Here is a 15465-nt window from a genome sequence, read left to right on the forward strand (position 1 = left end):
TATTTCTATGTCTCTGTGGTTCTATCTCTCTGTATTTCTATCTCTCTGTGGTTCTATCTCTCTGTATTTATATCTCTCTGTATTTCTATCTCTCTGTGGTTCTATCTCTCTGTGTCTCCCTCTATCTCTGTGCTGTGTTTCTATCTCTCTGTATTTATATCTCTCTGTATATCTGTCTCTCTGTGTCTCCCTCTATCTCTATGCTGTGTTTCTATCTCTGGGCTGTGTTTCTATCTCTGTGTCTCTCTCTGTGTCTCTCTCTCTCTCTCTCTCTCTCTCTCTCTCTCTCTCTCTCTCTCTCTCTCTCTCTCTCTCCCCTTTCCTTCTCACTCCAAGTTTCTCTCTCTATATATTTCTCTCTCTGATGGTGTGTGTTTTGTCTGCTTCTAGCCAATCCTCCCCGTGCCTAGACCATGACAACAGCAGGTGATTTCTCTCTCTGTTTCATTTCTCTCTCTCTCTCTCTCTCTCTCTCTCTCTCTCTCTCTCTCTCTCTCTCTCTCTCTCTCTCTCTCTGTCTCTCTCTCTGTCTCTCACTCTCTCTCTCTCTCACCCTTTTATCTCTCTCTCTCTCTCTGTCTCTCCCTCTCTCTCTCTCTCTCTCCCCCTCTCTATGTCTCTCTCTTTCCTCTTCCTCCTGTTCTTCACCTCCACCTCTCCATGCATGCTGTCCCCCTCTTCTCCCAGGGGTACATCCTAAACTATCTCATCTCTCAGTTATATGCATGTAATAAGACTATAGATGCCATAGTAATGGTATAGAAATCCAAGGTACGTTGGATATGCTGTAGGTACTAACACATCGTCACTTGAAGTTCATCCATGTTAAAGGAAGCAGATTCCTGGAGCGATGCGATAGCTTCTGATGCCTCTATTCCGCCTGTCTGGCAACTCAGAACTTACTAGGAATGGAATATTGGAATGGGAGTAGAGTGATACTGAGTAGAATGGAATAGAATGAAATGGAAGTGAATAGAATGGAATGGATGTGAATAGAATGGAATGGATGTGAATAGAATGGAAGTGAATAGAATGGAATGGAAGTGAATAGAATGGAACGGAAGTGAATAGAATGGAATAGAAGTGAGTAGAATGGAATGGAAGTGAGTAGAATGGAATAGAAGTGAATAGAATGGAATGGAAGTGAATAGAATGGAATAGAAGTGAATAGAATGGAATGGAAGTGAGTAGGATGGAATGGAAGTGAATAGAATGGAATGGAAATGAATAGAATGGAATGGAAGTGAATAGAATGGAACGGAAGTGAATATAATGAAATGGAAGTGAATAGAATGGAATGGAAGTGAATAGAATGGAATGGAAGTGAATAGAATGGAATGGAAGTGAATAGAATGCAAGAGAATAGAATGGAATGGAAGTGAATAGAATGCAAGTGAATAGAATGGAAGTGAATAGAATGAATGGAAGTGAATAGAATGGAATGGAAGTGAGTAGAATGGAATGGAAGTGAATAGAATGGAATGGAAGTGAATAGAATGCAAGTGAATAGAATGCAAGTGAATAGAATGGAAGTGAATAGAATGGAATGGAAGTGAATAGAATGGAATGGAAGTGAGTAGAATGGATTGGAAGTGAATAGAATGCAAGTGAATAGAATGGAATGGAAGTGAATAGAATGCAAGTGAATAGAATGGAAGTGAATAGAATGGAATGGAAGTGAATAGAATGGAATGGAAGTGAATAGAATGGAAAGGAAGTGAATAGAATAGAATGGAATGGAAGTGAATATAATGGAAGTGAATATAATGGAAGTGAATAGAATGGAATGGAAGTGAATAGAATGGAATGGAAGTGAGTAGAATGGAATGAAGGTGAATAGAATGGAATGGAAGTGAATATAATGCAAGTTAATAGAATGGAAGTGAATAGAATGGAATGGAAGTGAATAGAATGGAATGGAAGTGAATAGAATGGAATAGAAGTGAATAGAATGGAATGGAAGTGAATAGAATGGAATGGAAGTGAGTAGAATGGAATGGAAGTGAATAGAATGGAATGGAAGTGAATAGAATGGAATAGAAGTGAATAGAATGGAATGGAATGGAAGTGAATATAATGGAAGTGAATAGCATGGAATGGAAGTGAATAGAATGGAAATGAATAGAATGGAATGGAAGTGAATAGAATGGAATGGAAGATAATATAATGGAAGTGAATAGAATGGAATGGAAGTGAATAGAATAGAAGTGAATAGAATGGAATGGAAAATAATATAATGGAAGTGAATAGAATGGAATGGAAGTGAATAGAATAGAAGTGAATAGAATGTAATGGAAGTGAATAGAATGGAATGGAAGTGAATATAATGGAATGGAAGTGAATAGAATGGAATAGAAGTGAATAGAATGGAATGGAAGTGAATAGAATGGAATGGAAGTGAATGGAAGTGAATAGAATGGAATGGAAGTGAATGGAAGTGAATGGAATGGAAGTGAATGGAATGGAATGGAAGTGAATGGAATGGAATGGAAGTGAATGGAATGGAATGGAAGTTAATAGAATAGAAGTGAATGGATTGGAAGTGAATAGAATGGAAGTGAATAGAATGGAAGTGAATAGAATGGAAGTGAATAGAATGGAATTGAAGTGAGTAGAATGGAATGGAAGTGAGTAGAATGGAAGTGAATAGAATGGAAGTGAATAGAATGGAAGTGAATAGAATGGAATGGAAGTGAATAGAATGGAATGGAAGTGAATATAATGGAAGTGAATAGAATGCAAGTGAATAGAATGCAAGTGAATAGAATGGAAGTGAATAGAATGGAATGGAAGTGAATAGAATAGAATGGAAGTGAATAGAATGGAATGGAAGTGAATATAATGGAATGGAATGGAAGTGAGTAGAATGGAAGTGAATAGAATGGAAGTGAGTAGAATGGAAGTGAATAGAATGGAACTGAGTAGAATGGAATGGAAGTGAATAGAATGGAATGGAAGTGAATAGCAATTCACTACATAGGCATCTCTGTCCGAGACAAGACGTTCGTTAACAATTCACTACATTGGCATCTCTGTCCGAGACAAGACGTTCGTTAACAATTCACTACATTGGCATCTCTGTCAGAGACGAGATGTCCGTTAACAGTTCAGAGAGGCATGAGTGACAGTTGTATCTTCTCCTGTCCTCTGGAACCTATGCTGTTATCCTGTCCAGTCCCAATCCCACTGAAACCACTAAATCCTGACTCCTGCCTGGCATGAAAATTCCTAATTTTATTCTGTAATCCCATAGGTTGCATTGTCAAAGGACATCTGTTGCCTATGCAAGTCAACATAGCACTATAGAATTCACCCTGATGCTCAGTGATGTCTCGTATTGCCTCCCCATAGGAGAGCTTCGGTAGAGAACGTGTGATCAACAAACGGTACGAGTGTAGATATGGATATTTTAAAAACAGAGTTAGTCCCTGTTTAAAAAAACCTTGATATTTAAACTATTTCCGGTCTTCGTCTCCACGTTATTCATGAGCTGATGTACTACCTGTATAATCATTCACTCGATTTTGCCAAATATCGGAGGTGTACTGCTGAAATGCGCTGAATTCATTGAGGAACATGATAGAGCTCGGACTTTATATACGGCCTGTTTCTCACTTCGCAACAATGTCACTAACCACTGTTTCCATCCACAGTTTTTATGCGAGTAAAGTCATACCGCATAATAAAATAAAATAAAAAACTCACGATGGAAAGTTTTGGTATCGTTGTGTAAATGCCGACAGATCATTTGTTCGTTCCACATGGTGAGATCTTTTAATGTCTGTAAAATTATGCAAGAAATGGTGGAAACAAACCCTTTCACAGATCAACCATTTAACCCCTTCTCCCCCGGCCTCTCTCCCTCCAGACCTCTCCCTCTTCTCTCCCCTTCCTTACTCCCTCTCCCTCTCCTCTCCTCACCCCTTCCCTATGTCATCTCCTCTCCCTTTCCCACCCCTCCCTCCCCCTTCCCCCTCTCCCTCTCCTCACCTCTTCCCTACTCCCTCTCCTCTCCTCTCCTCAGACTCTTCCCTTCTCCCTCTTCTCCTTACCCCTTCCCTACTCCCTCTAGGCTTCTCTCTCCTCTCCGACCCCTTCCCTACTCCCTCTCCTCACCCCTTCCCTACTCCCAATCCTCTCCTACATTCCCACTCTCTGTCTCGAGACCCCTTCCCTATTCCCTCTCCCTTCCCTACTCCCTCATCTCCCCTTCCCTAGAGACAAGATGTTCCCTACTTAACAATTCACTCCCCCTTAGGCCCTCTCCTCACCCCTTCCCTACTCCCTCTCCTCATCCCTTCCCTAATCCCTCTACACCCCTTCCCACTCCCTCTCCTCACCCTTCCCTTCTCCCTCTTCACCCCTTCCCTACTCCCTCTCCTCTCCTCACCCCTTCCCTACTCCCTCTCCTCTCCCCTTCCCTACTCCCTCTCCCTCTCCTCAGACTCCCTCTCCTCACCCCTTCCCTACTCCCTCTCCTCTCCCCTTCCCTTTCCCTCTCCTTCACCCCTTCCCTACTCCCTCTCCCTCTCCTCACCTCTTCCCTACTCCCTCTCCTCTCCTCTCCCTTCCCTACTCCCTCTCCTCTCCTCTCCCCTTCCCTATCCTCTCCTCACCCCTTCCCTACTCCCTCTCCCTCTGCTCACCCCTTCCCTACTCCTACTCCCTCTCCTCTCCCCTTCCCTACTCCCTCTCCATCTCCATCACCCCTTCCCCACCCCATTCCCTATGTCATCCCTTTTCTCCCTCCTCTCCTCCTCTCCCCTCAGCTTCCTGGTCAGTTTCATGGTGGACGCCAGGGGTGGGGCCATGCGTGGTTGCCGTCACAACGGGCTGCGCATCATCGTGCCGCCCAGGAAGTGTTCCGCTCCGACGCGGGTGACGTGCCGCCTGGTGAAGAGGCACCGCCTGGCGTCCATGCCCCCCATGGTGGAGGGGGAGGGGCTGGCAGGACGTATCATCGAGGTCGGCCCCACCGGGACACAGTTCCTCGGGTAAGACGGAGAGAGGGAGGGGGAGTGTGGACAGAGAGAGCGAGAGTGTGTACGTGTGCTAGTTGTGTGTGTGTGTGTGTAATGTGTGTACGTCCTTGCGTGTGTGTGTGTGTGTTACGTTCTCTTCTCCCCCGTGCTGCGTACTGGATCAGTAAGCTCCACCTCCCCACGGCCCCACCCCCTCTCAACGAGGGAGAGTCTTGTCAGCAGGATACTACAGCTGGGGCCTCCTGGCACCAAGTTCCTGGGGTAACTCACACACTACAGCTGGGGCCTCCTGGCACCAAGTTCCTGGGGTAACTCACACACTACAGCTGGGGCCTCCTGGCACCAAGTTCCTGGGGTAACTCACACACTACAGCTGGGGCCTCCTGGCACCAAGTTCCTGGGGTAACTCACACACTACAGCTGGGGCCTCCTGGCACCAAGTTCCTGGGGTAACTCACACACTACAGCTGGGGCCTCCTGGCACCAAGTTCCTGGGGTAACTCACACACTACAGCTGGGGCCTCCTGGCACCAAGTTCCTGGGGTAACTCACACACTACAGCTGGGGCCTCCTGGCACCAAGTTCCTGGGGTAACTCACACACTACAGCTGGGGCCTCCTGGCACCAAGTTCCTGGGGTAAACACACTACAGCTGGGGCCTCCTGGCACCAAGTTCCTAGGGTAACTCACACACTACAGCTGGGGCCTCCTGGCACCAAGTTCATGGGGTAACTCACACACTACAGCTGGGGCCTCCTGGCACCAAGTTCCTGGGGTAACTCACACACTACAGCTGGGGCCTCCAGGCACCAAGTTCCTGGGGTAACTCACACACTACAGCTGGTGCCTCCTGGCACCAAGTTCCTGGGGTAACTACACACTACAGCTGGGGCCTCCTGGCACCAAGTTCCTGGGGTAACTCACACTACAGCTGGGGCCTCCTGGCACCAAGTTCCTGGGGTAACTCACACACTACAGCTGGGGCCTCCTGGCACCAAGTTCCTGGGGTAACACACACTACAGCTGGGGCCTCCTGGCACCAAGTTCCTGGGGTAACTCACACACTACAGCTGGGGCCTCCTGGCACCAAGTTCCTGGGGTAACTCACACACTACAGCTGGGGCCTCCTGGCACCAAGTTCCTGGGGTAAACACACACTACAGCTGGGGCCTCCTGGCACCAAGTTCCTGGGGTAACTCACACACTACAGCTGGGGCCTCCTGGCACCAAGTTCCTGGGGTAACTCACACACTACAGCTGGGGCCTCCTGGCACCAAGTTCCTGGGGTAACTCACACACTACAGCTGGGGCTTCCTGGCACCAAGTTCCTGGGGTAACTCACACACTACAGCTGGGGCCTCCTGGCACCAAGTTCCTGGGGTAACTCACACTACAGCTGGGGCCTCCTGGCACCAAGTTCCTGGGGTAACTCACACTACAGCTGGGGCCTCCTGGCACCAAGTTCCTGGGGTAACTCACACACTACAGCTGGGGCCTCCTGGCACCAAGTTCCTGGGGTAACTCACACACTACAGCTGGGGCCTCCTGGCACCAAGTTCCTGGGGTAACTCACACTACAGCTGGGGCCTCCTGGCACCAAGTTCCTAGGGTAACTCACACACTACAGCTGGGGCCTCCTGGCACCAAGTTCATGGGGTAACTCACACACTACAGCTGGGGCCTCCTGGCACCAAGTTCCTGGGGTAACTCACACCTACAGCTGGGGCCTCCAGGCACCAAGTTCCTGGGGTAACTCACCACTACAGCTGGTGCCTCCTGGCACCAAGTTCCTGGGGTAACTCACACTACAGCTGGGGCCTCCTGGCACCAAGTTCCTGGGGTAACTCACACACTACAGCTGGGGCCTCCTGGCACCAAGTTCCTGGGGTAACTCACACACTACAGCTGGGGCCTCCTGGCACCAAGTTCCTGGGGTAACTCACACACTACAGCTGGGGCCTCCTGGCACCAAGTTCCTGGGGTAACTCACACACTACAGCTGGGGCCTCCTGGCACCAAGTTCCTGGGGTAACTCACACACTACAGCTGGGGCCTCCTGGCACCAAGTTCCTGGGGTAACTCACACACTACAGCTGGGGCCTCCTGGCACCAAGTTCCTGGGGTAACTAAAACACTACAGCTGGGGCCTCCTGGCACCAAGTTCCTGGGGTAACTCACACACTACAGCTGGGGCCTCCTGGCACCAAGTTCATGGGGTAACTCACACTACAGCTGGGGCCTCCTGGCACCAAGTTCCTGGGGTAACTCCACTACAGCTGGGGCCTCCAGGCACCAAGTTCCTGGGGTAACTCACACACCAGCTGGTGCCTCCTGGCACCAAGTTCCTGGGGTAACTCACACACTACAGCTGGGGCCTCCTGGCACCAAGTTCCTGGGGTAACTCCACACTACAGCTGGGGCCTCCTGGCACCAAGTTCCTGGGGTAACTCACACACTACAGCTGGGGCCTCCTGGCACCAAGTTCCTGGGGTAACTCACACACTACAGCTGGGGCCTCCTGGCACCAAGTTCCTGGGGTAACTCACACTACAGCTGGGGCCTCCTGGCACCAAGTTCCTGGGGTAACTCACACACTACAGCTGGGGCCTCCTGGCACCAAGTTCCTGGGGTAACCCACACTACAGCTGGGGCCTCCTGGCACCAAGTTCCTGGGGTAACTCACACACTACAGCTGGGGCCTCCTGGCACCAAGTTCCTGGGGTAACTCACACACTACAGCTGGGGCCTCCTGGCACCAAGTTCCTGGGGTAACTCACACACTACAGCTGGGGCTTCCTGGCACCAAGTTCCTGGGGTAACTCACACACTACAGCTGGGGCCTCCTGGCACCAAGTTCCTGGGGTAACTCACACACTACAGCTGGGGCCTCCTGGCACCAAGTTCCTGGGGTAACTCACACACTACAGCTGGGGCCTCCTGGCACCAAGTTCCTGGGGTAACTCCACACTACAGCTGGGGCCTCCTGGCACCAAGTTCCTGGGGTAACTCACACACTACAGCTGGGGCCTCCTGGCACCAAGTTCCTGGGGTAACTCACACACTACAGCTGGGGCCTCCTGGCACCAAGTTCCTAGGGTAACTCACACTACAGCTGGGGCCTCCTGGCACCAAGTTCATGGGGTAACTCACACACTACAGCTGGGGCCTCCTGGCACCAAGTTCCTGGGGTAACTCACACTACAGCTGGGGCCTCCAGGCACCAAGTTCCTGGGGTAACTCACACACTACAGCTGGTGCCTCCTGGCACCAAGTTCCTGGGATAACTCACACACTACAGCTGGGGCCTCCTGGCACCAAGTTCCTGGGGTAACTCACACACTACAGCTGGGGCCTCCTGGCACCAAGTTCCTGGGGTAACTCACACACTACAGCTGGGGCCTCCTGGCACCAAGTTCCTGGGGTAACTCACCACTACAGCTGGGGCCTCCTGGCACCAAGTTCCTGGGGTAACTCACACACTACAGCTGGGGCCTCCTGGCACCAAGTTCCTGGGGTAACTCCCTACAGCTGGGGCCTCCTGGCACCAAGTTTTCACTACAGCTGGGGCCTCCTGGCACCAAGTTCCTGGGGTAACTAAAACACTACAGCTGGGGCCTCCTGGCACCAAGTTCCTGGGGTAACGCACACTACAGCTGGGGCCTCCTGGCACCAAGTTCCTGGGGTAACTCAAACACTACAGCTGGGGCCTCCTGGCACCAAGTTCCTGGCCTCACACACTACAGCTGGGGCCTCCTGGCACCAAGTTCCTGGGGTAACTCACACACTACAGCTGGGGCCTCCTGGCACCAAGTTCCTGGGGTAACTCACACACTACAGCTGGGGCCTCCAGGCACCAAGTTCCTGGGGTAACTAAAACACTACAGCTGGGGCCTCCAGGCACCAAGTTCCTGGGGTAACTAAAACACTACAGCTGGGGCCTCCTGGCACCAAGTTCCTGGGGTAACTCACACACTACAGCTGGGGCCTCCTGGCACCAAGTTCCTGGGGTAACTCAAACACTACAGCTGGGGCCTCCTGGCACCAAGTTCCTGGGGTAACTCACACACTACAGCTGGGGCCTCCTGGCACCAAGTTCCTGGGGTAACTCACCCTACAGCTGGGGCCTCCTGGCACCAAGTTCCTGGGGTAACTCACACACTACAGCTGGGGCCTCCTGGCACCAAGTTCCTGGGGTAACTCACACACTACAGCTGGGGCCTCCTGGCACCAAGTTCCTGGGGTAACTCACACACTACAGCTGGGGCCTCCTGGCACCAAGTTCCTGGGGTAACTAAAACACTACAGCTGGGGCCTCCTGGCACCAAGTTCCTGGGGTAACTCACACACTACAGCTGGGGCCTCCAGGCACCAAGTTCCTGGGGTAACTCACACACTACAGCTGGCGCCTCCTGGCACCAAGTTCCTGGGGTAACTCACACACTACAGCTGGGGCCTCTAGGCACCAAGTTTCTGGGGTAACTAAAACACTACAGCTGGGGCCTCCTGGCACCAAGTTCCTGGGGTAACTCACACACTACAGCTGGGGCCTCCAGGCACCAAGTTCCTGGGGTAACTCACACACTACAGCTGGGGCCTCCAGGCACCAAGTTCCTGGGGTAACTCACACACTACAGCTGGGGCCTCCAGGCACCAAGTTCCTGGGGTAACTCACACACTACAGCTGGGGCCTCCTGGCACCAAGTTCCTGGGGTAACTCACACACTACAGCTGGGGCCTCTAGGCACCAAGTTCCTGGGGTAACTCAAACACTACAGCTGGGGCCTCCTGGCACCAAGTTCCTGGGGTAACTCACACACTACAGCTGGGGCCTCCTGGCACCAAGTTCCTGGGGTAACTAAAACACTACAGCTGGGGCCTCCTGGCACCAAGTTCCTGGGGTAACTCACACATTACAGCTGGGGCCTCCAGGCACCAAGTTCCTGGGGTAACTCACACACTACAGCTGGGGCCTCCTGGCACCAAGTTCCTGGGGTAACTCACACACTACAGCTGGGGCCTCCTAGGCACCAAGTTCCTGGGGTAACTCACACACTACAGCTGGGGCCTCCTGGCACCAAGTTCCTGGGGTAACTCACACACTACAGCTGGGGCCTCCAGGCACCAAGTTCCTGGGGTAACTCACACACTACAGCTGGGGCCTCCAGGCACCAAGTTCCTGGGGTAACTCACACTACAGCTGGGGCCTCCTGGCACCAAGTTCCTGGGGTAACTCACACACTACAGCTGGGGCCTCTAGGCACCAAGTTCCTGGGGTAACTCACACACTACAGCTGGGGCCTCCTGGCACCAAGTTCCTGGGGTAACTCACACACTACAGCTGGGGCCTCCAGGCACCAAGTTCCTGGGGTAACTCACACACTACAGCTGGGGCCTCCTGGCACCAAGTTCCTGGGGTAACTCACACACTACAGCTGGGGCCTCCAGGCACCAAGTTCCTGGGGTAACTCACACACTACAGCTGGGGCCTCCAGGCACCAAGTTCCTGGGGTAACTCACACACTACAGCTGGGGCCTCCTGGCACCAAGTTCCTGGGGTAACTCACACACTACAGCTGGGGCTTCTAGCCACCAAGTTCCTGGGGTAACTAAAACACTACAGCTGGGGCCTCTAGCCACCAAGTTCCTGGGGTAACTAAAACACTACAGCTGGGGCCTCTAGCCACCAAGTTCCTGGGGTAACTAAAACACTACAGCTGGGGCCTCTAGGCACCAAGTTCCTGGGGTAACTCACACACTACAGCTGGGGCCTCCTGGCACCAAGTTCCTGGGGTAACTCACACACTACAGCTGGGGCCTCCAGGCACCAAGTTCCTGGGGTAAATCACACACTACAGCTGGCGCCTCTAGCCACCAAGTTCCTGGGGTATACTCTTCCACCCACCCAGCCAGCCCATATACACCCTGGTCTCATCATATCTTCTCCCCAGCCCTCTCCACATTTGAGTTACAGTGTTGTTGTGTTGCTGAGAATTACAGTCTGAATCAGTTCCAGTTGTATCCCATTTCCTCCCATGATTTTCCTCCTCATATTGTAATGTTGTGATTTTTCTATGTTCGGAATAGTATGCCACCTGACCCTCCTCCTCCTCCTCCTCCTCCTCCTCCTCCTCCTCCTCCTCCTCCTCCTCCTCCTCATCATCATCATCATCAAAATATCATATCCTTCTGTTTGCTTGAATTTCTCCAGGATTTCTTTGTCCCTCATCTTCTGATGTTTTGTGTTCTTCCCATGGAATTCGTCCTCCTGTCACCACGACCTTTACCCTCTAACCCCTGACCTCTGACCTCTGACCCACCAGGCCGGTGATTGTGGAGATCCCTCACTTCGCGGCCCTGCGGGGCACGGAGCGGGAGCTGGTGATTCTGAGGAGTGAGATGGGGGAGAGCTGGAGGAACATCACTGTGAACACACTGAGGAGGAACTCAACCAAATACTGAATGGCATGGATGAGGGTGAGGGGAGAGCTGGATGGGGAGGGGAAGGCAAAGGAAGGGAGGGCAGGGGGGACGGGGGGAGCTGGATGGGGAGGGAGGAGCAGGGATGAGGCAAAGGAGGGAGGGCAGGGAGGGACGGGGGGATGAGATGGGGGAGGATGGAGGGAGGAGCAGGGAGGAGGAAGGAAGGGGGGAGGGACGGGGGGATGAGATGGGGGAAAGGGTGGAGGGGGGAGGGACGGGGGGACGAGTGGGGAGGGGTGGTACGGGGGAGAGCTGGATGGGGAGGGAGAAGGCAAAGGAAGGGAGGGCAGGGAGTGGACGGGGGGATGAGATGGGTGAGAAAGGATGGAGGGAGGAGCAGGGAGGAGGCAAAGGAAGGGAGGGCAGGGAGTGGACGGGGGGATGAGATGGGTGAGAAAGGGTGGAGGGAGGAGCAGGGAGGAGGCAAAGGAAGGGAGGGCAGGGAGTGGACGGGGGGATGAGATGGGTGAGAAAGGGTGGAGGGAGGAGCAGGGAGGAGGCAAAGGAAGGGAGGGCAGGGAGTGGACGGGGGGATGAGATGGGTGAGAAAGGGTGGAGGGAGGGAGGGAGGAGGCAAAGGAAGGGAGGGCAGGGAGTGGACGGGGGGATGAGATGGGTGAGAAAGGGTGGAGGGAGGAGGCATGAGGGACGGGGGGACGAGTGGGGAGGTGTGGTACGGGGGAGAGCTGGATGGGGAGGGAGAAGGCAAAGGAAGGGAGGGCAGGGAGTGGACGGGGGGATGAGATGGGTGAGAAAGGGTGGAGGGAGGAGGCATGAGGGTACGGGGAGAGCTGGATGGGGAGGGAGAAGGCGGGGGAGGGAGTGGGGAGGATGGGTGAGAAAGGATGGAGGGAGGAGCAGGGAGGAGGCAAAGGAAGGGGGGAGAGCTGGATGGGGAGGGAGAGGCAAAGGAAGGGAGGGCGGGGGGGATGAGATGGGGGAAAGTGGAGGCAAAGGAAGGAGGGCAGGGATGTGATGGGTGAGAAAGGGTGGAGGGAGGAGGCATGAGGGACGGGGGGACGAGTGGGGAGGTGTGGTACGGGGGAGAGCTGGATGGGGAGGGAGAAGGCAAAGGAAGGGAGGGCAGGGAGTGGACGGGGGGATGAGATGGGTGAGAAAGGGTGGAGGGAGGAGCAGGGAGAAGGCAAAGGAAGGGAGGGCAGGGAGTGGACGGGGGATGTGATGGGTGAGAAAGGGTGGAGGGAGGAGGCATGAGGGACGCGACACGACCAGGCCGCCACGTTAGTACAAAGCCACCAATCGTTGTACCTTATTCTTTCACCAAAGATTAGGAAACATTTAGTTCCGACTGCTCAGTCTGATTGGTCCTTGTGTATCATCTGACCCTGTTTCCCCGGTCCTCCCATTGGTTGGTCCTCCAGAGCTGGACTCTCCTGAGGAGCTGGAGAAGAAGAGGATCTGCCGTATCGTCACCAGGGACTTCCCACAATACTTTGCGGTGGTGTCGCGCATCAAGCAGGACAGCCAACTGATTGGTCCCGAGGAGCGGTGTTGAGTAGTACTCTGGTCCCTCAGGTCCAGGCTGTGTTCCCAGAGGGGGCTCTCACTAAGAAGATCAGGGTTGGACTTCAGGTAGGGAGGGGGTGGGGGGGGGTCTGTGTGTGGTGTAGCTTTTTCAAGTTGGTCTTCGGCCCAACAAAAATTGATTTGGTAACGACAAACTGAACACTTTCAAGTTCGTTTGTTTCTACTTCCTAACTCTTGTCCACTTCCTTCTAGGCCCAGCCAATCAGCGTAGACCTGGTGAAGAGGATTCTGGGTAACAAAGCTACTTTTAGCCCCATCGTTACCTTGGAGCCCAGGAGGCGGAAGTTCCACAAGCCAATCACCATGACGATCCCTGTCCCCAAAAGCTCGACCAATGACGGGACAGGCAACGTGTTTGGAGGGGACACGCCCACTCTGCGTCTGCTCTGCAGCATCACTGGTGCGTAGGAAATGACTGTTGATTGGTTGATTGGCTGATTGTTTGATTGGCTGTTTGATTGATTGATTGTTTGGCCCATTGATTGGTTGTTTGAATTGGTTGTTTGATTGGCTGTTTGATTGATTGATTGTTTGGCCCATTGATTGGTTGTTTGATTGGCTGTTTGATTGATTGATTGATTGATTGATTGTTTGTCCCATTGATTGGTTGTTTGAATTGGTTGTTTGGCTGGTTGGTTGGTTGATTAACTAACTGACTGAATGATTGATTTTGAGTCGTCATGTTTACCTTCTTGCTATTCATCAAAGCCTGGTTTCAGTCCACCCACATTAATATGTTGAATATATTTACCAGAGTTCCATCCTGATGTGTGTTTCTAGGTGGAACCACTCCTGCCCAATGGGAGGACATCACTGGCTCCACCCCCCTCACCTTCATCAACCAATGTGTGTCCTTCACCACCAACGTGTCAGCAAGGTAATGTGTGAAACTGGTATGTTTTCATCTGTCTGTTGTTTGTGACATTCTAGTGTAAACATCCTCCTCTTTCTGATTAATTAACTGATGGAATGATTGATTCTTCATCGGATAGGATTGACTGATCTGTTACATCCTTGATAGGTTGATTGATTATCTAGCCTCTTGTAGGTTCTGGCTGATGGACTGACTGACAGATTGGTTGATCTATTGATTGATTAATGAATCTATCAATTGATTAATTATTGATCACCCCCCTCCGGTGCGCTGTAGGTTCTGGCTGATAGACTGACTGACAGATTGGTTGATCTATTGATTGATTGATGAATCTATCAATTGATTAATTATTGATCACCCCCCTCCAGTGCGCTGTAGGTTCTGGCTGATAGACTGACGTCAGACCCAGGATTGGCTGTGGGTTTCTCTACCCAGCTTGATGAGATCTATCAATGTGATGCCAAGTTCGTCATTGATCGCTGGACCCCCTCCGTTGCCTGCCTCCGCTGGTTCTGGCTGATAGACGGACGACAAGATGGAGGCTGGAACAGGTTTCTCTCACAGAGGTGGCCCGGAGTAGATCATCTGTGAGGTACATGGCCAAGGGGGAGGGAGGGGAGAGGAGGGAGGGGGGGGCGGAGTAGAGACGTAGAGGTGAGAGGAGGGGGAGCCTCCGCTGGGGAGGGCATGGGGGAGGACAAGGGATGGAGGAAGGGGAGACGGGGGAAGGAGGAGAGAATGGGGAGGGGGGGAGGGGAGGGGGAGGAGGAGAGGAGGGGGGGGGAGGGGGTGAGGAGGAGAGGGGGAGGGGGGAGGAGGGAGGGAGAGGTGGGGGAGGGGAGGAGGAGAATGGGGAGGGGGAGGGGGGGAGGGGGGAGAGGGGTAGAGGTGAGTGGTGGGGGAAGGAGGAGAGGAGAATGGGGAGGGGGGGGGGAGAGGGAGGGAGGAGAGGAAGGAGTGAGAGGGGAGGAGGGAGAGGGAGTAGAGGTGAGTGGTGGGGGAAGGAGGAGAGGAGAGGAGGAGAGGGGAAGATCTAGAAAAGCAAGAGAAATTCACAAAGGGGTCCGGAGTAGAGAGATGTAGAGGTGAAGTGGGGGGTATTGGTGTCTGACCCTGTTTGTCTGTCTGTCTGTCTGTCCCTACTATAGGTATTGGAAGGGAAGCCTATCTTTGCAGACTGTTTTGGGAACCTGGTTCCTCTGACCAAGAGTGGACAGCATCACGTCTTCAGCTTCTACGCATTCAAAGAAAACCGTCTCGCACTCTTCATCAAGGTAACACTCCATTACTGGACTTCTTCTATGCTGTGACGTGTTTGTCCACTTAGTTTAATTCTGAATGGACTTCTTCTACGCTGGGAGAGTGTGACGTAGTTGTCCACTTTGTTTTAGTTCTGAATGGACTTCTTCTATGCTGGGAGAGTGTGACGTAGTTGTCCACTTAGTTTTAGGTCTGAATAGACTTATTCTACGCTGGCAGAGTGTGACGTAGTTGTCCACTTTGTTTTAATTCTGAATGGACTTCTTCTACGCTGGGAGAGTGTGACATAGTTGTCCACTTTGTTTTAGTTCTGAATGGACT

The 15465-nt window shown here is 52.4% G+C and overlaps 1 protein-coding gene across 1 annotated transcript in view; it reads left to right on the forward strand.

Moving 5' to 3' along the window:
* LOC135530633 (ankyrin-2-like) overlaps positions 1 to 15465 on the forward strand; it is a gene marked incomplete at its 3' end in the record, with an annotated part of 134174 nt that overhangs the window by 92293 nt on the left and 26416 nt on the right. Inside the window, 12 exon segments of the mRNA XM_064958918.1 lie at positions 391 to 426; positions 4770 to 4994; positions 5147 to 5191; positions 5193 to 5243; positions 11303 to 11391; positions 11394 to 11456; positions 12845 to 12961; positions 12964 to 13055; positions 13203 to 13410; positions 13791 to 13887; positions 14277 to 14460; positions 15033 to 15158. Coding sequence (XP_064814990.1) covers positions 391 to 426; positions 4770 to 4994; positions 5147 to 5191; positions 5193 to 5243; positions 11303 to 11391; positions 11394 to 11456; positions 12845 to 12961; positions 12964 to 13055; positions 13203 to 13410; positions 13791 to 13887; positions 14277 to 14460; positions 15033 to 15158 — 1333 coding nt within the window.

The sequence above is a fragment of the Oncorhynchus masou genome, unplaced genomic scaffold (genome assembly GCF_036934945.1).
Source record: "Oncorhynchus masou masou isolate Uvic2021 unplaced genomic scaffold, UVic_Omas_1.1 unplaced_scaffold_1402, whole genome shotgun sequence".
NCBI classification, from domain to species: Eukaryota; Metazoa; Chordata; class Actinopteri; order Salmoniformes; family Salmonidae; genus Oncorhynchus; species Oncorhynchus masou.